We start from the raw sequence: 25,613 nt of genomic DNA on the forward strand, positions 1-25,613 counted from the left end.
TCGTTTGTGAGTCTAAAGCCGGAGTGATGGACCTTGGCCCTTTCTACCAACCTAACTGGTGCGAGGAAGCTCTATTACGGGGTCTCAGTTTCATGTTCTGGGAGCGGAATCAGTTTGAGCTTGGTTTGTGGAGATTTGGAGTTTATGGGAAGGGAGGTTTTGGGTTGTCCGTGAGAGAAGCAAGCCGTTGTGGGGCGGGGAATGCATTCCATGCTTGAGGGAGCCGGATAGTGGGAAATGGTGCAGCCCTAGGGCTGGCGAGTGAGGGATTGGAGTGGACTGGAGAAAGGTGTTAGGACTTGGGGTATTGCTTTTGTGGGGGAGGTCAGTGACTGGGGCTGGGGTCTTGGAGGCAAATCAGTGACTGGTGTTACCTAGACGTTAGGTCAATGTTTGGAATGCACGTAGGGTTTGTGTCTTTCGGGTTAAGGTCATTGATTAGGGGCAAATGACGAGAGGTCAGTGTTTGGGGTGTTCATGAAAGAAGTCAGGAATGGGAGTGTCTTTGGGGGTGGTCAGTGAATGGGGTTGCTGTGGTCAGTGTTTGGCCAGCTATGTTGTCTTTTTTTTTTTTTTAAATCTTGTATTTATTTCTGAGAGAGAGAGAGAGAGAGAGAGAGTGAGCAGGGGAGGGTCGGAGAGAGAGGGAGACACAGAATCTGAAACAGGCTCCAGGCTCTGAGTTAGCTGTCAGCACAGAGCCCGACGCGGGGCTCGAACCCACGAACCGGGAGATCTTAACCTGAGCCGAAGTTGGACGCTTAACCGACTGAGCCACTCAGGCGCCCCCAGCTTTGTTGTTTTTGAGCGTTTCCAATGGTTATTTAATTTTTTATTTTCTGAGATATAAAAGCAGCTATTTAAAAAATGTTTTTCTTTTCTTTCTTTATTGAACTTATTACTAATGTAATTACTAATTGATTCTTGTAGGTTTTCCAGGTAAGCGGAGTACCCGCAGGTAAATTTAATTCAGAGAAAGGATTATGGACTTTGGATTTGGGCAGACCTAGGTGTTTAACCATATTCTGCCACTTTACTATGTATACTTGGGCAAGTTTCTCAACTACTCTGAGATTCTGTTCTCATTTGTTAGAAAATAAAAAACAAAACAACAACAACAAAAAACCAGAACAGTACTAACTATTCATACAGTTAAAGATCACACGTAGGTACCCAAGATAGATTAGCAAGCACGATTCCAGTATTTATACCTGTTTCTCTGGATTTTTTAGGCTTTTAAAAATTTCTCACTGGACATTTTTCTCCCCTATTTCTTTGCAATGGTCTTTCTCTAACTGTGGATTTAGTTTTGAGTACACTTTCAGTAAAATTACATAATTTAGTGGTGATTGCTTTATTGTTTGTGTTTCTTTATTATAAAATAATTATGTTTATTGGGGTGCCTGGGTGGCTCAGTCCATTAAGTGTCCGACTTCGGCTCAGGTCATGATCTCATGGTTCGTGGGTTCAAGGCCCTTGTCAGGCTCTGTGCTGACAGCCAGCTCAGAGCCTGGAGCCTTTTTAAGATTCTGTATCTCCCTCTCTTTCTGACCCTCCTCTGTTCATGCTGTCTCTCTCTCTCTCTCTCTCTCTCTCTCTCAGAAATACATAAAAACATTAAAACATATATAAAATAATTATGTTTATTGAAAAATAAGTCATCAGGTAATACATATTACTTATTTTCTTTAGACTTTAGCAAACAAGTTTTAGATATATATGTATTTATGTATATCTAAAATACATATACACATACAAATAAGGACTCAAACAACTCAGAAAAATCTGTTATACTCACAGTTACAATTTCTATAATCCCCAGGTCCTGGCTTCCTGGGATAAAATAGTTTCTATGAAGGAAGGAAATGAAGGTATGAAGATCAACACTGCATCCTTGACTAGAGACCTTGAACTAGAGCTTCAGAAAAGAGCCCAGAATCAACAACAGAGCAGATATTAAACTTTCTGATGGTTCTAAGGACCCCAGAAAATGTCCAAGTCTCAAGTAAGTTATATATTTATATATATTTTTTCCCATTAGCCTTTCCAATGGGTTTGAGGAGGTTTAATAATACACATGTTAAAAGAATATGTTTATTCAGTATTTATGCGGACTACTCTATACCAGATAAGGCATGAAGAGATAAATGTCAGAATTTGGGGAAAAATAGACAAAGGATCAACTTCAAAGCCAGGTTGCAATCAGGATATGTAAATCATATGTTTATACAAATTGTTTTAAGTTAGAATATAGGGGATATCTGGGTGGCTCAGTTGGTTGAGCGGCCGACTTCGGCTCAGGTCATGATCTCACAGTTCGTGGGTTCGAGCCCTGCGTCAGGCTCTGTGCTGACAGCTAACTCAGAACCTGGAGCCTGTTTCAGATTCTGTGTCTCCCTCTCTCTCTAACCCTCCCCTGCTCATGCTGTCTGTCTCTCTCTCAGAAATAAGTAAAACATTAAAAAAAAAGTTAGAATATAGATCACAGCCCACAAAGTTCTAAATAGTTTGTAAAATTGAGCTACAAACTCTAGTATTTCCTGTTCCAGTTATCTATTGCTGCATAACAAGCCACTGTGAAACCTGGTGATATGCATTTAATTTTATCATCCTAATGGATTCAGTGGGTCAGAAAGTAAGACAGGGCCCTCTGGTGGTTCCTTACATGTTCACGAGTTCCCAAGACCACCCTCAGGTTCAATGATTTGCTAGAAGAATTCAGAGTGCTCAGAAACATTGTTATACTCGCGATTATAATTTATTACAGCAAAAGGATACAGATTAAAATCAGCCACAGAGAAAGTCTTTATAAGGTCAGATCCAGGAGACACTAGGCAAAAGCTTCCAGTTTTTCTCTCTCCGTGGAGTCAAATGAGCAGTGTTGAATTTTCCCAGCAGTGATTTGTACCAACACATTGAGTATTGCTAATCAGGGAAGCTTACTCATGCCTTAGTTTCCAGGGTTTGGGGTTTTTGGAGAGAGAGAGAGAAAGAGAGAGAGAGAGAGATGCGCAAGAGCAGGGGGGGAGGGGTCAAAGGAGAGGGAGAGAGAATCTCAAGATTGACCTGGGGCTCGATCTCACAACCCTGAGACCCTGAGATCATGACCTGAGTCTAAATCAAGAGTTGGACACCTAATCAACTGAGACACCCAGGAGCCATGCAGGGTTTTTATTTGAGTCGGTCATATAGGTAACACTGACTACATCAATGGCTGACTTTAATCTCCAGCCCTTTCAGTCAAACTGCTACAGTGTGGCCCAAGGCCCCCACCATGAATCACATTGATAGCATAGATCATCTGGTGCAGCCCAGGGCTCTCAGGTAAAGATATTTCAAGGGCTCAGAGATTACTTCTTATGAACAGGTAAGGATCAAACCTTTCTTTGGCATGTGCAGGGTGTGGACAACCCAGAGTGCTATGTTACTCCTTTATTGCACAGTTTGTCTCCCCACCATGATGTCTGGAACCTCGGCTGGGAAGTTTCAAAGGTTGGGGACTGGAATCCTCTGAAGGCTTCTTCATTCCCGTATCTGTTTTCCCGGAAGTCATGACTCAAAACACTAGGCTGAGCTGGGGCTGTTGGAGTATTTATGCATGACCTCCCAAGGTGGCTCAGGCTTCTCAGAGAATGATGCTAGATTCTGACAGAACCAGACTGAAACTACATGGCCCTTTCTGCATCATCACTTCTGCTGCAAACCCTTTGCTACAAGCAAGACCCTAAGACAAACTAGATTCAAGGGGAAGGGAATAGGTTCATCCTCTTGACGGGGCTAAGTAGCAAGGTCATGTTGCAGAAGGTTTTGGAATGGAACATACTATTGTGGTCATTTTTGGGAAATATAATCTGCATAGCTGTCAATAAAAAAAATTGTTGGTATGGGCACCTGGGTGGATCAGTCAGTCAAGCAGGTCATGATCAGGTCATGAGCTCTCTGTTCATGAGATCAAGATCTGAGTCAGGTTCTGTGCTGACAGCAAGGAGCCTGCTTGGGATTCTCCCTCTCTCTGTCTCTCTGTCTCTCTGTCTCTCTCCCCCCACCCCCCCGCCTTTTCCTTCCCTAGGCCCCTCCCCTGCTCATCTTTGTGCACTCTCTCAAAATAACCTTAAAAAAATCATTGGTGATTTGCCTTGCATTAAGGAGAAAGCTCCTCTAAAAAAGTAGATAGTTCCTGTCACGTAAGTAGGAAGAAATTTCTTTGGTGGGTATTTAGGTTAGATTGCTTAGTGCTCAGTGCCCTCTACGTATAGCAAACCACTAATAAAGTAGTGAGTTTCCTTTGATTATTTCTCAGCCATCTGCAGATAAGCCAGTGGTGTTATGCCAGAGCTGAACTCAGTGATCAGAGTGCTTCAGGGTTTCAAAACCATATAGCTCAAGTCCACAGCCTCCTGGTGATCTGACTTTGTTCAGTGATAACAACTAGATTATCAACAAGAATGGATGGATTCTGAGAGCGTCATTTGGTTTCCCACAAACAGCCCTCAAAATTCAGTTTTTTCTTTAAATCAGTGGTTCTCAACTCAGGATGATTTTGTCTCCCCAGGGGACATTTGACAATGTCTGGGACATTTTTTTTAGGTTTATTTATTTATTTTGAGAGAGGCGGAGACATCATGAGTGGGGGAGGGGTAGAGAGGGAGAGAGAGAATCCCAAGCAGGTTCCGCACTGCCAGCTGCAGAGTCCAATGTGGGGCTTCGTCCCATGAACTGTGAGATCATAACCTGAGCCAAAATCAAGAGTCTGACACTTAACTGACTGAGCCACCCAGGCGGCCCTCTGGGACATTTTTTATTGTCATAACTGTTAATGGGATCTAGTAAATAGAGTCCAGGGATGCTGTAAAACATCCTACAACACACAGTACAGGCCTCCATCACAAAAAGTTATCCAGCCCAAAATGTCAGTAGGGTTGGGGTTGAGAATCCTCAATCTATTAGCAAAGTCTTAGAGTGTTTCCTTCATAATCCTTTCACTACCCAAAATACAGGTGTCAACTCTCAGTCCATAGTTTATTTATTCTATTTAAAAAATTTTCCAATTATATCAGTAAAGCTTAAAATAGTCTCAATGTCTAAAGTTTCAAATAGTACAGAAGTTTCTAGAGCTAAACTCAGGGCACCTGTGTGGCTTAGTCGGCTAAGCCTCTGACTTTAGCTCCGGTCATGATCTCATGGTTCATGGGTTCGAGCCCCGCGTCGGGCTCTGTGCTGACAGCTAGCTCAAAGTCTGGAGCCTGTCTTCCAATTCTGTATCTCCCTCTCTCTCTGACCCTCCCCTGCTCACGCTGTCTCTATCTCTTTCTCTCAAAAATAAATAAAACATTAAAAAGTTAAAAAAAATAAAGCTAAACTCTTAAGTCCTTCATTGATCCTTTTTCACCACCCTCAAGATAAATAATCTAAAAAGTTATATGTATTGTTTTGGCTTTCTCTGTCAGCATTTACATATATAACTATGAATTTGTATATATTTGAGTTGGTGGTCCTTGGCCCACCCTTTGTCTTGATGATTCTCCAGAAGAACTCAAAAGGACTCAAAAAACCTGTTATACTCACAGTTGTGGATTATTACAGTGAAAAAAATACAGATTAAAATCAGCAAAGGCAGGGGTACCTGCTTAGCTCAATTGGTTAATACCCAACTCTTAATTTTTCTATTTTAATTAAGCATCTGAGTCTTGATTTCAGGGTTGTGAGTTCAAGTTCTGCATTGGGCTCAAGTCTGGGTGTGGAGCCCACTTAAAAAATTTTTTTTAAAGTAAAATCAGCAAAGGCAAAAGGTACAGAGTAGCATCCAGGAGAGACCAGACACTAGCCTCCAGCTGTGCTCGCCCAGTGGAGTAGCTTGAATAGCGCTTAATTCCCCCTGCGATGATGTGTAGCAACAGGTGGGAAGAGTTGCCATACAGTGGGGCTCACCTGCAGCTTGGTGTCCAGGGTTGTATTGAGAGTCAGTCAACATAGGCATTCACCATACGTGACTGACCTCAGCTACTCAGTCTCCAGGGCCCCCAAATTCAAACTGATAGGGCTCAAGAATGTGGAAGCACCTGTATCGGGCAGGATATTTCAGGGGTTCAGAGGTTATCTGTCTCCCAGGAGCAAATCAACAGCTGGCCTTCCTGAAGACAGGCCTTTCTTTGGAGTGTGCAGGATTTGGGCAGCCCCGGCCTGCTGAGTCAGCCCTTTTCTGCACAGAACCTAATAGCCCATTGTCATAATTGAGATTACAGTTCATGTACTTTTTTGTAACTGATTGAGGGCACTTAAGCCAGTACCTTGGAAGTCCATCCCTATCAACATTTCAGTAACAAAAAATATTACATGAACATTTTTTTGTGAGTGCTTACAGTGTGCTCTACCTGCTGTAAATTCACTCATTTGGTGTCACAGCTTAGGAAGAAATGTATTTGCGGTGTTTTAAATGCATATGGCTTTTGATTGTGCTGTCATTCATGTTACAGCATGAATTCTTGTTTTCTTTCTTGTTTTATTTTAATGTGTATTTTTGGGAGAGAGAGAGAGCGTGCATAAGCAGGGTAGGGGCAGAGATGGAGGAGGACAAAGAATCCAAAGCAGGCTCCACTGTGACAGCAGAGCCCATATGGGGCTCGAAATCAGGAACTGTGGGGTCATGACCTGAGCCTAAGTCAGACACTCAACCAACTGAGCCACCCAGGCACCCCTCACGTTACTTCTTTCTTGAATTATATGCACCTGTCTCCTTAATCCTCTAAAGTTCAACCTTTATAATTTTTCTGCTCCCCATTGGTGCCCACATGGTATGTATTTCTTTCTTGCCCTCTATAATGTATTGTAGTCTTGTGCACTTACATTCCTCTCTCTGCAAGCTAGTTTGCTTCTTCAAGGTAGAGGTGAGTCTTCCGTACAAAGGAATATCCAGTGAAGTATCTGACATAGAGGTGCATTCACATAGGTTGCAGGTGGTTCCTAGATTAAAGGATTTGAGGAAGCTCTGGTCTATGTCTCTTGTAACAGAGTGAATATGAACATCATGAATGATTGGAAGCACAAAAATAGGATATTTAAAATTTTTTTCTAATGTTTATTTATTTTTGAGAGAGAGAGAGAGACAGAGCGTGAGCAGGGAAGGGGCAGAGACAAAGGGAGACACAGAATCCGAAGCAGGTTCCAGGCTCTGAGCTGTCAGTAGAGCCCAATAAGGGCCTTGAATCCGTGAACCGGGAGATGGTGACCTGAGCCAAAGTCGGGCGCTTAACCAACTGAGCCACTGCAAAGATAGGATATTTTAAGTAAAAAACTAATTTTTCCTACAAAATATAATGCAAAACTAGTCATACAGAAGGCAAATGACTTACCGTAGGAAATATTAGGAAATATGATGCTTATCTTCATAGTAATAATAATTACAGTGATAATCCCTTTAGAATGAATAGGAATTTTCTGTTGCAGGTCTCACTGTCATTGAAGGATGTGGCTGTGGTTTTCACGTGGGAGGAGTGGCAGCTACTGGACCCCATTCAGAGGAACCTGTATCAAGATGTGATGTTGGAAAATTATAGCAACCTAGTATCAGTGGGTAAGCAGGGCCTTCCCAGGGTAATGCAGGCTCCCAGTCGCCTTTCTTTTCTCAGCAATGAAATGTGTGGAGCCTTACCAAATACCTTACTTTTTTGAACTTGAGTTTCATACATCATAGATTTTAGCACATTCTGGCCTCTAACAGAGTGATTTTCTCTCGCTCCCAGAGTAAAAGGACTTTACTTGGCTAAGAGGCAAATTGTTCAGGCCCTTAATAACCTTCCCCGTTTTTCAGAGGCCTTATAAGCCCAAGTATGTGGGTCCATGGATCTGCTATAATTTTCCTTGAGTAGGGTATCAAGTCACCAAAGCAGATGCGTTTTACCAGTGGGAACAAGGATGTCAACCATGGATGACAGAGGAAGAAATCCAGAGTCAGATTCATCCAGGTGAGTGAGAAGCTAACCCTGGGGCATAAAGGGAAGTGAATTTCTATTTGGTCAGAAACGGGGAGGTACCTATTGTTCAGAGAAGTCTTCTTGAAGTTTTTAAGCTCCGAGTGTGACTTAGAACAGGGACATCAGCTCCCACATACATTAATATTGACTCTCCTTTTAAAAGATTTTTTTTGTTTGTCTCATTCTTTATTTTTTTTTAAACATAATTAATTGTGAAGTTGGCTAACATACAGCGTATACAGTTTGCTCTTGGTTTTGGGGTAGGTTCCCATGATTCATCACTTACATACAACACCCAGTGCTCATCCCAACATGTGCCCTCCTCAATGCCCATCGCCCATTTTCCCCTCCCCCACCCCCCATCAACCCTCAGTTTGTTCTCTGTATTTAAGAGTCTCTTATGGTTTGCCTCCCTCCCTCTCAGTTTGTAACTATTTTTTTAAATGTTTATTTATTTTTGAGAGAGACACACACAGAGAGCATGACTGGGGAGGGGCAGAGAGAAAGGGAGGCACAGAAACTGAAGCAGGCTCCAGGCTTTGACCTGTCAGCACAGAGCCCAATGTGAGGCTCGAACCTACTACCCGTGAGATCATGACATGAGCTGAAGTCTGGTGCTCAACCAACTAAGCCATCCAGGCGCCCCTTGACTCTACTTTTTAAATCTCTCCTTATTAGGATTCTTTCACTTGGTTTTTATTTATTTATTTTTAATGTTTACTTATTTTGAGAAAGTAAGAGAGTGTGTGTGAGTAGGAGAGGGGCAGAGACGGAGGGAGAGAGTGAGAATCGCAAGCAGGCTTCACATCATGAGCACGGAGTCCAACATGTGTCTCAGTCTCATGAACCATGAGATAATGACCTGAGCCAAAACCAAGAGTTGGATGTTTAACCGACTGAACCATCCAGGAGCCCCTTTTGCTTAGTTTTTATTTATTTTATTTTTATTTATTTTATTTTTTAAATGTTTTTTATTTATTTCTGAGAGAGAGAGAGACAGTGTGAGCAGGGGAGGGTCAGAGAGAAAGAGAGGTACAGAATCTGAAACAGGCTCCAGGCTCTGAGCTGTCAGCACAGAGCCCGATGCGGGGCTCGAACCCACGAACTGCAAGATCATGACCTGAGCCGAAGTGGGACGCTTAATGAACTGAGCCACCCAGGCGCCCCTTGCTTATTTTTTAAAAGAATACACTTCTGGGGGCACCTGGCTGGCTCATTTGGTAGAGTGTGCGACTTGATCGCAGGGTCATGAGTTCAAACTATGTGTTGGGCATGGAGCCTACTTTAAAAAGAAAAGTTTTAAAAAAATAAAAATAAAATAATACATTTCCTTCTCTTCTGTATTCGGATTAGATCCTACTCTAGTTTATCTTGGAACTTGCTGTCCTAATTAATCTTTCTCCTTGGCATCCTCAGTTTACCTGCCTTCTCCTCTTTGTCTGCCTAACCCACGGTTATAGCTTTCTTTTCTCATATACTCAGCATTCGTAAATTGTCCCTCTTCTCCTCATTTTCTAGTTTATTCCATTTTTTTCTCCTTCCACTTACAAATGTCTCAGACTTTCACTGTATACCCAGTCTCATTTCCTCTTCCCTGCTTGGCCTTTGCTATGAAATTCCACTCCTTCTATTACATGCTCATTGTGGTTCATTGGTCTCCTTTCTAGACGACACCTGGCAAGTGGACACGGACACAGACTGGCACCAAGAAAACCAAGGCAACCTTGAAATTATGGAGAGTCACCACATAAATAATCCATTTAGAAAAATATTGTCTCTAAGCTTAAACTTTGATATCCCTTTAGCACAAAGATCCCATACATTTGACATACTTGGGAAACATCTGAAACCTAATGTAGAGTACACTCTTCAGAATAACAGCTATGCAAGAAACGAAGTGGAATTTAATGGCTACGACCAAGTGGATCTTTTTACCAAGCTTGAGAAAATTCATACTGGAGAAAAATACAATGAATTTAATGAACATTCAAAGGCTTTCAGCCACGAGTCACACCTTATTAAACTTTGGAAGACTCGAGCAGGAGAGAAACAGTATAACTGCAGTGACTGCAGGAGAGTCTTTTCCCAGAAGTCAGACCTCGTTAAGCATCAGAGAACACACACAGGAGAGAAGCCCTATGGTTGCAGTAGATGTGAGAAAGCCTTCAGCCTGAAGTCCCACCTCATTTTACATCAGAGAACCCACACAGGAGAGAAACCTTACGAATGCAATAAATGTGGGAAAGCTTTTACGGACAAGTCATGCCTTAATAAGCACCAGAGAACTCACACGGGAGAGAAACGGTTTGAGTGTCGTGTATGTCAGAAAAGCTTCAGCGATAAGTCACAACTCACCTCACATCAAAGAGCTCATACAGGAGAGAAGCCCTACAGGTGTGGTGAGTGTGAGAAGAGCTTCAGCAACAAGTCACAGCTCATTATTCATCAGAGATCTCACACAGGAGAGAAACCTTATGGTTGTGACGACTGTGGGAAGACATTCCCCCTTAAGTTTAGCCTCATTTTACATAAAAAAACTCATACAGGGGAAAAACCTTATGGATGCAGTGACTGTGGAAAAGCCTTCATCCAGAGATCTGAGCTCATTAGACATCAGAGAACTCACACAGGAGAGAAACCTTATCATTGCAGTGAGTGTGGAAAAGGCTTCAGTGTAAAGTCACTCCTCAATACTCACTGGAGAACTCATACAGGAGAGAAACCCTACGCGTGCAATGAATGTGGAAAAACGTTCTCCATCAAATTTAGTCTCATCCTCCATCAAAGAACACATACGGGTGAGAAACCTTATGAATGCAGTCAGTGTCAGAAAGCTTTCACCCAAAAGTCACACCTCACTATTCATCAGAGGTCTCACACCGGAGAGAAACCTTATGAGTGCAGTGAATGCCACAGAGCCTTCAGCCGAAAGTCCTATCTCTTCATTCACCAGAGAATTCACTCAGGAGAGAAACCTTATGAATGCCTCCAGTGTGGGAAGACTTTCTCTCACAAGTTTAGCCTTATTATTCATCAGAGAGTCCATACAGGAGAGAAACCCTACGGATGCAGTGAATGTGGGAAAACGTTTCCTATCAAGTTCAGCCTCGTTCTGCATCAGAAAACACATACAGGAGAGAAACCCCACGAATGCAGCGAATGTCAGAAATGTTTTGCCCAGAAGTCACATCTTATTATTCATCAAAGAACTCACACAGGGGAGAAACCTTATGGATGCAGTGACTGTTGGAAAACTTTCTCCCACAAATTCAGCCTCATTTTACATCAGAAAACTCATAGAGGAGAGAAATCATGAATAAATATCCAAGACTCGTCATTGAAGAGTGCATGGCTCATTACACCAGGGTTTACATGGAGAAAACCTAAAAGCTACCAATGTAGACGTGCCTTTTTTTTTCCCCCAAACTCACACCTCATCGCCTATAAGAGAATTGTACTGGGTAGAATGCCAGACAGCAGGAAACCCCTTCCCCAATACATGTCAGCTGAATGTAGCCCAGAGGGAACAAATAGGGAAGATCTGTGTGTGTGTGTATTGATTGTGAGAATGTTGTTGGCATGAAATCTTGCTACACTGATAATTAGAGAATTGACACTGAGGGAAAAAATTCTATGAATCTGAGGAATCATCTTTCATGGGTGTCATTTTATGAGGGATGTCATATTCTGTAACTGTGACATAATAAACAATTATGGAAAGTATTAAGTATGTAAATATACTTGTCAGAAAATAGAGAAAAATTATATCCAAACTATGTAAGAATATGGGTTTTACATCTATTTTTACTCTTTTTTTTTTTAAATTTTTTTTTTTTTTAATGTTTTATTTATTTCTAGGAGAGAGAGAGAGAGACAGCGTGAGCAGGGGAGGGTCAGAGAGAGTGGGAGTCACAGACTGAAACAGGCTCCAGGCTCTGAGCTGGCAGTCAGCACAGAGCCCGACGCGGGGCTCGAACCCACGAACTGCGAGATCATGACCTAAGCGAAAGTCGGACGCTTAACCGACTAAGCCACCCAGGCGCCCCACATCTATTTTTACTCTTAAAATGATTGTTCATAATTGGGAATTGTATGTGTTAGTATCACAATTGGGACTCCCTAGTACACATACTTAAACGTACACAAAACTTGCCAATAGAGTATTTGCACTGAATTTTTACATCATTACATACGTTGTAATTGAACTACATGGTTCATTACTTTAGTAAGAAATCTTAATAAAATACTGACTATCTCCTCCTCTGCCACCCCACCATTTGCTGGTATTTGTAAATGGGGCTGGAAGATTTTGAATGTTTCTTGAGTAAAACATAGTTTCATCAATTCCAAGATAGAAATTTTTTCCCCACCTAATTAAAAATGATGTTAGAATGGAGCATCACAGTTGATGGTTTGACATTTTTATTTTTTTATTCAAAAATAATTTTTTTAATGTTTATTATTTTTGAGCGAGAGAGAGACAGCATGAGTGGGGGAGGAGCAGAGAGAGAGGGAGACACAGAATCTGAAGCAGGCTCCAGGCTCTGAGCTGTCAGCACAGAGCCCAACGTGGGGCTCAAACTCACCAACTGCTAGATCACGACCTGAGCAGAAGTCGGCATTTAACCAACTGAGCCACCCAGGCGCCCCGACATTTTTAAATTAAAAACATTTTATATGTTTATTTTTGAGAGAGAGACAGAAACAGAGCATGAGCAGGGGAGGGGCAGAAAGAGAAGGAGACAGAGAATTCAAAGCAGACTCCAAACTTTCAGCACAGAGCCCAAAGTGTGGCTCAAACTACAAACCATGAGATCATGACCTGAACCAAAGTCGGTCACTTAACCAACTGAGCCATTTAGGTGCCCCAACATATTTAAATTTTTTAATGTTTTTATTTTTGAGAGAGAAGTAGAGTGTGAGTGGGGAAGGGGCAGACACAGAATCCAAAGCAGGATCCAGGCTCTGAGCTGTCAACACAAAGTCCGATAAGAACTCAAATTAGTGAACTGCGAGATCATGACCTGAGCTCAAGTCAGACGGTTAACCGACTGAGCCACCCATGAGCCCCTATGGTTTGACATATTTAAATAGAGAACTTAGTACATAAAATAATGGTGCATCACACAATCAAAGGTATTTTAGATCGGATGAAATACAGTAGAAGTATCTTCAAAATTCAATAAAGAATTTTGTTTTTTTCTAAGCTGATCAGATATTTAGGGTTGGAAGATGATGAGTACCCCCCAGCTGTATACCCCTGTGAATTTTAAACAGTTTGAGAGATAGTCCCTGATATTAGAGACAGTAATTAAATACTAGCTTTGGTCCTGGTATTGCTTGTTTGGACAATGTAACTTGTTTCCATAATCGAATAAAATAGGCTTCTATTTTCCCTACACTGTACAAGGTATGCTTCCCTTTTGAAAGAGAGTGTATGTGAAACTTTAGAGGTGTTATTAATCAATCCCTCCCTAGAATGTAGCTGTAAAGTGTCATAAGTTATTTTCTTCGTAAAAAATGTTTATTTTGAAAGACTGCGCGAGCTGGGAAGGGGCAGAGAGAGAGGGAGAGACAGCATCCCAAGCAGGCTCCACACTGTCATCATGGAGCCCAGTGTGGAACTCGATTTCATTGACGGTGAGATCATGACCTGAACTGATATCGTGAGTCAGATGCTCAACCAAATGGAGCCACCCAGGCACCTCCTAATGGGAATTAAACTCTAAGATACAATGAGCTTGGGGCACCTTGGTGGCTCAGTCAGTTAAACGTCTGACTTTGGCTCAGGTCATGATCTCATGATTCGTGGGTTCGAGCCCCGTGTCGGGCTCTGTGCTGACAGCTCAGAGCTGGAGCCTGTTTCAGATTTTGTGTCTCCCTCTCTCTCTCTAAAATAAACATTTTTTAAAAAATACTAAAAAAAAAAAAAAAAAAGGATACAATGAGCTTAAACCAAAGTAGGTTTCCTTTCCAAGGACATTGTTTTACATTAAGATGGAGAAAGTGCAACTACAGCAGGTACCCAGTTTAAGGTGATTGAATGGACTCCCACAGCTCCATGACTTACATTTACATAAGACTCCAATAAAGACAAAAGCTACAACATAGCCTGAGAAAAAATACAGCAGGTAAACCTCAAGGTGCCCTGCAACATGCAGCCACAGATCCCAGGGATCTTTTTCATTCACAGAACACGGTCTCTAAACCATAAGTCCCCAACACATATGTGAAGTATCTCAGTTCCAGGGAAATCAAGGCACAAGTTTACTCAGGGGTCTTTTATACTCACTGGTCACACAACCCCAAACAGCCTTTGTAAAGGGCGTAAATCCTCCATCTCTAGGTTTTCAATAAGCAACGTAAACTGGGTGGTATCCCTACCATAAGCAGTACAATATAGCAAGAGAAAAGTCAGAAGGGCTCACATTAATCCCTGGGACAGACTTTCTATCCCAAACCCAGGAACTAACAGTCTTGCACATGGGGAAGGTTTGCAAATCTTGAGAGTGTGAAGGGTGATAGTGGCATGTCAACTACAATGTGATATTATGGCCAGCAAAATAAATACTACCATTCTACTGTCTGCCTTCCCGAAGGCTTTGTTCAGGAATGACTGGAAGCTCTCCATTGTCTCAAGTGTAAAGCCTGAGAAATTGACAAGAGCACTATTCTTTTGAAGAGAGAGATTCTTACCTGTGAGCCCCAGAAGCATTTTAATGAATGAAGACTCTTCATACACCCAAGGTCCCACCCCAAACCACTTTTCCAACAGGAAAGTCACTGTACCTACAGTGAGATAAGTACTTCCCAACTTTCTCTTGCTATGTTCAAAATATTAAAAGGGGTCTCTTGTAGAGGAAGATCCTCCTCACCACAAAGGTGGAAAATATGTGACTCATCTCTCCTCATCCTTGTTCGCTCTGTCAGTCAAACCCCATTTGCAGGGAAAGAACTACTATCAGGGACCAACCAAAGTATAGCAATGCTATTCTCACTACTCTCTCAAATTTTAATTCTAAACCTAAACTATCATTAAAACATCTAAAGCATCTGGATGCCTGGGTGGCTTAGTCAGTTAAGCGTCCCACTTAGGCTCAGGTCTTGAGCTCACTGTTTGTAGGTTTGAGCCCCACATTGGGCTCTCTGCTAACAGCTCAGAGCCTGGAGCCTGTTTAGGATTCTGTCTTTCTCTCTGCTCCTCTCCCTCTTGCACTCTGTCTCTATCTCTAAATAAACATTACAAAACAAAACAAAAAAACATGTAAGGTTACATAAACGATGTCTTTCTTGACAAACCCAGTGGGAATCTTGTCATTTGTGACTCAATCCTATTTCACTATGATGTGAGAAAGATAGCTAGTGATCATATTGCTGACCCCATCGCTTCTCTCCCAGCTAGCCATGGCTTGTCTGGGGTCCAAGGGAAGTATAACAGTGACAAAAGACTACTCTGAGCTTCAGAATCTTTATCTTTTTCACCTTGTACTGACTATCAGCATTGTAGGGGCTGGTGCAAAAACATGTCAAGCCCATGTTAAAAAGAATAAAGTTTTCCATGATTTCTTCTCACAACATGGTACAGGCCCCTCCAAGTTTACTTCCCCATCCTATCATAACAGGTAACAGCCCTAAAACTGACAGTGGGCTTTTGGAAGAACTGGCATGTTGAAGAAATATCTGTAGAGGACTTACCTGATGGTGGTCTCCTTGTGGACTCTTGTTACTGCATGGATTCAGGTGCTCGTGGTATTTTGACATCAAGACTTGCCCTACACTGCGCATCAGATTATATATACCCAAGGATTACTGGTTTATCTCAAAATTCCCCAATCATTAGAATAATCTTGATAAATGGAAGGCATATATTGATGCTGGATGGAGGGTACACAGGAATAAAGAATTTTATTTTTTATATGACTCAAGTTTTTTTTTTTTTAATGAAAAATAAAAGCAAAGAACACATAGTCCAGAAAGCTGTAAAAAACTACCATCAGACAGAAGGCAGATGTCTACATTTGACATTACTGATTAACCCACCATCCCTTAAGCTGATATCCAGGCTGGCTCACCTGTGTGAGTGAGGCTACCCCAGTGTACGTGGGTTTTAGAAGACGTTGCAAAATGCTATTAAAATCACTGACTTGTCCTGTAATCCAGCAATTTAGCCATGAGGTCCTTGGTTTTGTCAGCATTAAGTATGCGTTTCCAATACAGATCAGACTCTCTGATTTAAATGCTATAAAGTTTCTAGGGCCTGCAGTCAGTCTTATGCACAATTGCATCTCCATTCTTTCTGACATTTTCATTTTTCATACTCCCATTAGTTCAGTCCTTGTACAGGGCTGTGATAGTCATTAGGGCTGGCTGTTCACGAATCTTCCTCCCTTGGGACACACAGAAGGACTGTATTTCTCCATGTATTTGAAGTTACATAACACCATGGGATAGGCTTGGTTGACTTATCAGTAGAAGCCTTAGCCACTTTGTACTCTTCTGTCTTTTGGGTCCATCTCTCCCAGTAACCAGTGATATTCCAGGCAGGAATACGCAGGCAACCCAGGCAACCCACACGCACATGGAATATGAGTGAGAAGTATATCTTGTTGTTTTAAGCCACAAATATTTTAGGGTTGTTTTTATTAGATGTAAGGTAACAGATGCTTACTCAGTCTGGAAATCCTGTTAATAAATTCATTGGGGTGCCTGGATGGCTCAGTCAGTTAAATGTCTGACTCTTGATTCACCTCAGGTCATGATCTCGAGCCCCACACTGGGCTCTGAACTGACAGTGTGGAGCCTGCTTGGGATTCTCTCTCCCTCTCTCTCTGCCCCTCCGTTGCTCTCTTTCTCTCTCAAAATAAATAAACATTAAGCTAAATAAATAAATTCATTCATTCATTTGTACCTCTCTATGGACTTAAAAAAAAGTCCAATCTCCTTAATATGCTATGCAAGGACCTTGTATTACTATCTGTTGTGTAACCAAAAAGCATCCCAACCAAGTTTGTATAATCCTCACAGGCCAGTCCTAAAATTCTCACAGGAGACAAACTGCCAAAAAATATCTCAAGCAATTCTAACACAGAAATATGATGGGGCTTTGGCTCTACTTGATAACAAACAAGATTTACTCTGAATCAATAGTAATTAATATTTTGCAGTGTCAAGTACAGAGACAGAGACATATTACAAATTGTAAAAGAGAGCTCAGAAATTTATCTATACATATAGAAATTGGATATGGATATCTAAGGTGGCATTACAAGCCAGTGCAAAAAGGGGTATTATTCAGAGTTAGTTAAAATCAAGGTTAAGGGTACTGTCCTCAACCACCAGCTACAAGTTCAGGGGCTGCCAGGGCTACTCTCACCTTTGACCAACTGGCTACCAATTAAAGGTATTGTCCTCACTTCAGCCACTAGCTACAAGTTCAGGGGTGGCCAGGGCCACTCTCACCTTTGACCAACTGGCTACAAATTTAGGAGTTCCCATACCCACCTTCAGATAAGAAGGACTTACAGGGGTGCCTAGGTGATTCAGTTGGTTAAGTGACAGACTACTGATTTCGGCTCAGGTCATGATCTCAAAGTTCATCAGTTTGAGTCCACTGTCGGGCTCCACGATGATAGTGCGGAATTTGCTTAGGATTCTCTCTCTCCCAGTCTCTCTGCACCTCTCTCACTCTCTTTCTCAAAAATAAATGAACTTGAAAAAAAGAGAAAGACTTAGAAAACTTACAGAACACCTAACGTCCTATTCTTATTCTAGTTTTCTTTTTATTTTTATATATATATTTTTTATTTCTAGGTGAGAGAGAGAGAGAGACAGCGTGAGCAGGGGAGGGTCAGAGAGAGAGGGAGTCACAGACTCTGAAACAGGCTCCAGGCTCTGAGCTGGCAGTCAGCACAGAGCCCGATGCGGGGTTCGAACCCACGAACTGCGAGATCATGACCTAAGTGAAAGTCGGACGCTTAACAGACTAAGCCACCTAGGCGCCCCTCATTAAATTTATTTTTAATATTTGTTAGAGTTTTGTTAAAGTATAATTGACATTACATTATTTTCTATTTTCAATTTTTAAAAATTGAAGTACATCTTAAATCCTGCCATGCTGTGATTACCTTGAACCTTCTCTACTCTCTAGGGTATTTAAGGTGTCTGCTGTTGCTCTTCTTTAATTAGGACACAATTTCTCATTCTCATTTCCTAGCCTAAATAAAGCCTCTTGTCTGCTTTACTTTAACTTTTTTGTATATTTGTTAATTCTATCTTTCTTAGTTCAACGTAGAGTTCATTAATGGATTCTTGTCCCTGAAGCTTTCCCTTTTCTCCCCATAGACTGATGCCATTAAGTTGCAATTGACCAGAGTACCATCCATGACACAGAAATTTCACTTCTTTCAAAGACCAGAGTTTTACTCTCAGAAAGGGGGAGGCATGAATATAACAGAAGTAAACATGCAGAGTTTCAATTTTATAAGATGAAAAGAATTATGAAGATGGATAGTGACGATGGTTGCATGACACTAGAATATATTTGATATCACTAAACTGTAAACTCAGAGTGGTTAAGAGGATAAATTTTGTGTTGTGGATTTTATCATAATTTAAGAAGTAGGAAAAATATATAGAAAATATGTCTAGTGGTGAAAAGGGCTGTGAACACCAATCCATTGGCATCACGGAACAGTGGATGGTAGGCTTGGGGTCTGCCCTTCTATGAATAGGAATGTTGTGGAATACGAGATGCCTGGGAGCAGAGGATGAGTGACAGGAGTAGGTTTCCTGGGTGAAAAATGAAGAGAATGGGAAGTGCAGAGCCAGAGGCAAGAGTGTGTCTGAGGAACATCAGGGAAGCCTGTGTGGATACTGTAGAGTGAGCAAGAGACAAAACTACTGGAGATGAAGTGGTGATAGATTGGTTGGTCATGTAGAACCTTATAGTCCATTTTAAGGGCTTGATTTAACTCCTAGTGAAGTGAGGAAACAAGTTCAAGGTATAGCAGTGACAGATACAATTTATATTTCAGAAGTGTCACTTTGACTATGTGTAGACTGGACTAGGACAGAAGTTGAAGCAGAAAGCCAGATAGGAGACCTGGTCATTGGATTCCCTAGGCTTGAGAGGTGAGTAATGGAAGATTCTGGATATATATGTAAGAAGGCTGATTGAATTTGCCATCAAAGTAGATATCAGGTATGTTAGTTTCCTAGGGCTCCTTAACAAATAACTATAAATTGGGTGGCTTAACACAACAGGAATTTATTTTCTTCTAGATGCTGAAAGTTGGAAATCAAGGTGTTGGCAGGCTACGTTCCCTCCAGAATCGAGACAGGAATCTTTTCTTGCCTCTTTCTGGCATCTGGTGGCTGTTGCAAATTCTTGGCCTTCCTTGACTTGTAGGAACACCTTTCCAATCTTTGGCTCTGTCATCATATGGCCATTTCCATGTATATTTTCTGTGTCTGTGTCCCAAATCTCCCTTTCCTTATAAAGATGCCAGTCCCACCCTAATCCAAAGTGAGTTCATCTTAACTTGATTATATCTGCAAAAACTATTTCCAAAAAAGGTCACATTCACAGGTACCAGGGGGTTAGCAATTGAATATACCTTCTTGGGGAACAAGTTCAACCTACAACATGGGGTGAGAAAAGGAAACAGATGAATGAATGATGATGCTAAGAATTTTTAGCATGAGTCACCAGAAGAGTGACTCTTCTGTCATTCATTGTAATAGAGAAGATATATTGAGGAGGAGATTTGGGCTGGGAAGACAAAAGTTCTATAATGGAGATTGTAAGTTAGATGTGGTTGTTAGCATCTAAGTGGGGCTCTCTGCTTCAATTTGATGTACCCAGAAAGTTCAGGGAGAGGTGAGGTGCGGAGAAAGAAATTTGGAGCAGATGAGATCTCCTAGGGAGTGGATCCAGATCAAGAAAACAAGAGCCTTAGACAATCAGGGACCAACAGATGAGTGTGTAACAAATGTGGTAGGGAGAGAGAGCGCATAATGAGCAAGTGTTTTGTAAAAGTCAAAGCCATAAACATTTTCTAGAGAGTTGCCAATGCATCAAGTAAGGTAAGAACTCAGGGAGAAGTATGTCACTTTTTGTTTGTTCTTCCCACTCAAGTAATATATATTTTCACTTTGAATTCTTTCCATGAGATGGTTTATGCTAAACAAAAATAAAGTAGTATCTTCCTTCTCTGAATTCCCATTGTACTTTGGTCCCAGTTCCACCAGCTACTCCTAAAGATACTGTATCTTTATTATTTGGTGGTACCTGAGGCTTCTTTACTACTCTTGTGTCAAGGGCCTGTATTTCAATCCTTGTACAAGAAGAAAATACATCTTGGTCATCCATTTATGTCTTCATCAAGTAACTGTGTAGGCAGGTTGGTGAGAGACCATGCTTTTCCATCTGTATATCAAATATTTCTTAAATGCCAAGCTGGCATTGAAGGAGTTTTCATCATAATCAACACTGCTTCCTCAGAGTTGGGTTTTATTAGAATTGGGTCGGGGTGCCTGGGTGGCTCAGTCGGTTACGCGTCCAACTTTGGCTCAGGCCATGATCTCACAGTTCGTGTTTTTGAGCCCCACATTGGGCTCTGTGTTGACAGCTCAGAGCCTGGAGCCTGCTTTGGATTCTGTGTCTCCCTCTCTATCTGCTCCTTCCCTGCTTGCTCTCTGTCTCTTTCTCTCTCTCAAAAATAAATAAACATTAAAAAAAAAAAAAAAAGATTTAGGTTGAGGGCTTGCATATGTCTTGATGCAGAGCCACCCAAGGGCGCTATTGTGACCTGAGCTGATGAACTGCAGTCCTCTAACACATAGTAAAAGAGACTGAAATCTACAGCAAAAGATTTTATAAGCAAAGATAGGACAAATCTTCATGTAATATTTAGAAACGAAGCTTTTGAAGTTTTCGCTGTAATTCAAGGCTCTACAGAATTCAAGCGAATAATAAACATAGGGACAAGAGTTGACCTGTGAGCAACACAGGTTTAAATGGCACAGGTCCACTTACACACAGATTTTTTTTCCTATTAATACAGTAGTGAAAATGTAATTTGTAATTTTTTAAATAACATTTTTCTCTAGTTTACTTTTTTAAATAAGAATACAGTATAAAACATAACAGACGAAATATGTGCTAATGTCTCTATGTTATCAGCAAGGCTTCTGATCAACAGTAGACTATAAATAGTTAAGTTGTGGGGAAGTCAAAAGTTAATATGTATTTTCAACCACAGGGAAAGGGATGGGGGTCGGTGCCCCTAGTTTCATGTTGTTTCAACTGTGTTTTAGAAATTTAGAAGAAAAGTAACCTAAAGTGGTATAGAAGGAAAGGAGAATGATAGTATCACAAAGTACCTAATGTTGCAATAGATACAGCTATGTTTTCAAGATGACGATGAAGAAACATAGCAAGAAATTGGAAATGTGCACAGCCGTATGGGGACTGTCAAAAGAGTGTCCTAAAACCAGCCACATGAAGATCAGTGTCAGAAGGTATTTGTTGGAGACTAGTGAGTGGAAAATTGGGTAAACTGGGTACATCATGCTAATGTAAAGGTTTATTACTGGGCTACTGTTTTGATTTTTCCATGTCAGTAATAAATAGGGCATGGTGGAGGCTAGGTTTTCTAAATTTCTTTAAGTAGGCATTGTAGGAATAATAAGGTATAGCCAGATGTTTTAAGTAAAACTAAAGGCAAACTTGCCAGAGTCTTGATTAAAGAGTAAGGTGGTACATTAGGATCCCTTAAACAATACCCCATAACTTAACTATTAATAGTCTACTGTTGACTAGAAGCCTTGCCGATAACATAGAGTCTAGAATTAAGGAAGATGCTGTTAGTGGCAAGATCTATCAGGGACAGTGAAATCGGAGAAATTCCAGTATGACTTCTGTGCAGATACCATGTGATGAAGAAGGTGACAGTTCCCACATCTGGTACAGCAGCAGATATGCTTCTAGAGATGACTGTGCCCCACTGGCATGTTGTAAAAGTCTGTAAGGATCAGCGTGTCCCATTTTCTGGGGGAACATATGAGAATGTGTCACAGCTAGTTACAAGTTTAGAGTGTTTGGGAAAGATCGTTTGATGATGGTCTGCGTAATGAACAAGAATGATGTAGCAACAGGATGAGCACCCTGAGTCTGTTAGAATTTTCTTGAAATCAGATTCTGTGCATTCAACATTCTGACTTGTCTTTGGGATATTTGTTCTAACACTGGGTCTGCTTATTTCTTTTATCAGTGTGGTAGGTGTTTGGGTCTCTTCAGCAGTTTCTAAGAGTACCAAAGCCCTATATGTTGAAATGACTAAGCTCTTAGTCTTGTGCCTTCATCTGCTTTCAGTTTTCACCTTCCTGGAATGTAATTCCATCCAACACTCTGACCTTAGTAATATTTACATACTGATGCTTTCCATATATCTTCATTCAAGATCTCTCTCGAGTTTCATATATATCTAACTGGGTTTTCCATGTCTGTACTTAGATATCTAATAATTATCTCAAAGATGATGTGCTTCAAAATGCACTTGTTCTCCTCCTATTTGAACTTAAACAACATCCTCATCTTATTAAAAGGCATTACCCACTTACCCATTAGCGCAAGCCAAATACTCAGGAGAACCTTTGATTTCCTCATGTTACTTATCTGCAGATAAATCCAATAATGGGTTTTATCCATTCTTCAAAACATCCAGATTTCTTCCACTTTTCATTCACTTTGCTTCCTCAAACTAGGGTCACATTTGCAACCGCCTACTTTATTCTTTTTCTTGCATGTTATTCTATTTCTCTTTCCATCCTTAGAGTAGGAGTTCAGTGAAAATAAAGAGTATCTTTGTATTTCTCCAACACTAACATCATAGGTGGTATATGGTAGTAGCCACTTAAGAAGGATGTATTGAATGAGTGGATTTTGTCTCTTACCATTTTGAATCAGGTATCCCTCCAACCTCTCTGATCTGATGCTGATAATGATTTCCTTGTATTTTACGGTCTCCAAGGCCTTACTTATAAAGCAGACAATTCTTGATTTGTTGTGAATTTACCCTAAATGACAGATAGCTGTCATCTTTTCGTCTGCTTTATTTATACTATTTTTAAACATTTCTAACAGATAAGTTATTGTTTAATGAGTACAGAGGTTTTTTTTTTTTGATGGGGGGGATAAAAATGTTCTAGAGATGGATGGAGGTGATGGATGCACCACAGTGTGAATGTACTTAATGACACAAAAGTGCACACTTAAAAATGGTTAAAATGGTAAATTTAATCTTATGTGTATTTAGCTACAATTTTAAAAGCTTTTTTTTTACAAAAAGAGATAAGGAATACGTTTATAACAATATGCTTGGAATTTCTTTTATGTTGATACTAAAAGTTCCACTAAAGAGCCAGCCTACCCACAGTACTTTTGAAGCAGTTTTATTCCCTATGATGTTCATGGAAAGATTCACTATTCTCTTCTTTCCTAGAAATTGAGAAAGCTGATGATCATCTGCTTCAGCACTTACAAAACCCAAAAATGCCAAAGAGGATAGAACAGTGTTATGAACTGAACATACGTGGAAAGATTATTCATCAGAGCGAAAGTCATTTTCCTTTGAGGCCGAATCATGAGAGGTTTCATTTGCATGGATTGAAGCCACACTTAATCACCCAAAGTAGAAGCTGTGACATAAAAGAGCCTGCTGAGTCTAGTGGAGATGGGAGATCCATTCTCTGTGCTAATCACAAGCAAACTTACACTGAAATTAAATTCCATGAAAGTAGAAGACCCACCAGCACTAAGTCACAGTTCCTTAAACATCAGCAAATACACAAAATAGAGACAGCCCACGAATGTCCTGAACGTGGGAAAGCCTTCCTCAAGAGGTCTCGGCTCGCAGAACATAAGAGAATTCATACAGGAAAGAAACTCCATGGATGTGGTGTATGTGGGAGAGCCTTCTCCAAGAAGTTCAAGCTCACTGAACACCAGCGAGTTCACAAAGGAGAGAAGCCCTATGAGTGCTGTGAGTGTGGGAAAGCCTTCCTCAGGAAATTTCAGCTCACTGAACATCAGAAGACTCATACAGGAAATAAACCCCATGGATGCAGTGTATGTGGGAAAGCATTCTCCAGAAAGTTCAAGCTGACTGAACACCAGAGAACTCACACAGGAGAGAAACCTTATGAATGTACTGAATGTGACAAAGCCTTCTGCAGGAAGGCAGAACTCATTATACATCAGAGAAATGAAAGAGGCGAAAGGCCCCATCAATGCAATGAATGTGGAAAAGGTTTTGCCAGAAAATCACAACTCATTCTACATCAGAAAACTCATACAGGAGAGAAATCTTATATATGCAGTGAATGTGGAAAAGGTTTCATTCAGAAGGGCAATCTTATACATCAGAGGACTCATACTGGAGAGAAACCCTATGGATGCACTGAATGTGGTAAGGCCTTCAGCCAGAAGGCCTGCCTCATAGCACATCAGCGATTTCATACAGGAAAGACTCCCTTTGTATGTAGTGAATGTGGAAAATCTTGTTCACAGAAATCAGGACTCATTAAATATCAGAGGATTCACACAGGAGAGAAACCCTATAAATGCAATGACTGCGGGAAAGCCTTCACTACAAAGACCATGCTCACTGTCCATCAAAGAACTCATACAGGAGAGCGACCCTATGGCTGCAATGAATGTGGGAAAGCTTTCTCGCACATGTCATGCCTTGTTAAACATAAGAGGATACACATAAGAAAGGAACACATAGAGTCAGTGAAGGTTGAATATCCTCCCACAGAGGGTCAAGGCTTATTAGATACTAGTGAACTCATGCAGGGGAAAAGCCCTGTTAGTATAGCGACTGTGCAAATGCCTTCTGCGATCCCTCAGATCTCATTAACCACCAGTGGGCTTCTCGCCGATAGGAGTGTGGTCCTAGTGGGACAGCCAGTTGCCAGATGTGCACCTTCAGGAAATAACGGAGAATTTGGACAGGAGAGAAACCTTATGAATGCAGTGAATGTGGTTGTGCCTTCAGTCAATTACATCTTATTTTATGTCACAAAAAACATCTAGGAAAAAACTGGTACATTCAGTTTGGAAAAGCCTTGAGCAATAATGTCTAGCTGATGATATGGTTATATACAGACAAAAAGCCCATGAGTGCAGAGGCTAGGAAAGCTGTGTTTTTAGAAGACTGACCCTGTCTGTCATCAGTGATCACCATAGCTCATCAGGGAACTTACAGTGAGTAGAGATATGGCGAAGTGGAAATGTCTTTACCCTTAATATGTGTCAGTTCACACTGAGGAGAAACAGAAGGCAGTCAATGTGGGGCACCTGGGTGGCTCAGTTGGTTGAGCATCCAACTTCAGCTCAGGTCATGATCTCACAGTTCGTGAGTTCAAGCCCTGAACTGGGCTCTGTGCTGACAGCTCAGAGCCTGGAACCTGCTTTGGATTCTGTGTCTCCCTCTCTACCCATCTTCCACTAGTGTGCACACGCTTTCTCTGTCTCTCAAAAATAAATATTAAAAAAGGGCAGTGAATGTGGCAGGGATTTCACTGGTACATTCTGCCTCATCTGTTAGCAGGTAAAATCACAAGAGAAATAAAATTCTG

The 25,613-nt window shown here is 41.2% G+C and overlaps 2 protein-coding genes and 1 long non-coding RNA gene across 3 annotated transcripts in view; 2 read left to right on the forward strand and 1 right to left on the reverse strand.

Annotated features, from left to right (window-relative positions):
* On the forward strand, positions 1-11,676 carry LOC144217623 (uncharacterized). Its single transcript, XM_077747256.1, has 5 exons — positions 1-58; positions 1,823-2,005; positions 7,444-7,570; positions 7,866-7,961; positions 9,638-11,676. The coding sequence occupies exons 2-5, from the start codon at positions 1,991-1,993 to the stop codon at positions 11,284-11,286; spliced, it is 1,887 nt and encodes a 628-aa protein (XP_077603382.1). The 5' UTR covers positions 1-58; positions 1,823-1,990; the 3' UTR covers positions 11,287-11,676.
* Positions 7,098-25,613, reverse strand: part of LOC144217639 (uncharacterized) — a 23,945-nt gene continuing 5,429 nt past the window's right edge. Inside the window, exons 2-3 of the long non-coding RNA XR_013330924.1 lie at positions 7,350-7,521; positions 7,098-7,261 (exon numbers count right to left, since the gene is read on the reverse strand). This is a non-coding gene — a long non-coding RNA (uncharacterized LOC144217639). The remainder of the gene's footprint in view (positions 7,262-7,349; positions 7,522-25,613) is intronic.
* LOC144217506 (uncharacterized) lies at positions 23,524-25,068 on the forward strand. The gene is made up of 2 exons (XM_077747114.1): positions 23,524-24,226; positions 24,392-25,068. Exons 1-2 carry the CDS (start codon positions 23,524-23,526, stop codon positions 25,066-25,068), a joined length of 1,380 nt encoding a protein of 459 aa, XP_077603240.1.

This window comes from Crocuta crocuta, unplaced genomic scaffold, assembly GCF_008692635.1.
Source record: "Crocuta crocuta isolate KB4526 unplaced genomic scaffold, BGI_CrCroc_1.0 scaffold334, whole genome shotgun sequence".
Lineage (NCBI taxonomy): Eukaryota > Metazoa > Chordata > Mammalia > Carnivora > Hyaenidae > Crocuta > Crocuta crocuta.

Excerpts from the sequence above, each read along its gene's own strand:
- LOC144217506 (XM_077747114.1), top strand. The coding sequence starts at position 23,524 with ATGCCAAAGAGGATAGAACAGTGTTATGAACTGAACATACGTGGAAAG. Across the intron at positions 24,227-24,391 it reads GAAGGCAGAACTCATTATAC|ATCAGAGGACTCATACTGGA; the intron begins ATCAGAGAAATG and ends GCAATCTTATAC.
- LOC144217623 (XM_077747256.1), top strand. Across the intron at positions 7,571-7,865 it reads TAGCAACCTAGTATCAGTGG|GGTATCAAGTCACCAAAGCA; the intron begins GTAAGCAGGGCC and ends TTCCTTGAGTAG. Across the intron at positions 7,962-9,637 it reads CCAGAGTCAGATTCATCCAG|ACGACACCTGGCAAGTGGAC; the intron begins GTGAGTGAGAAG and ends TCTCCTTTCTAG.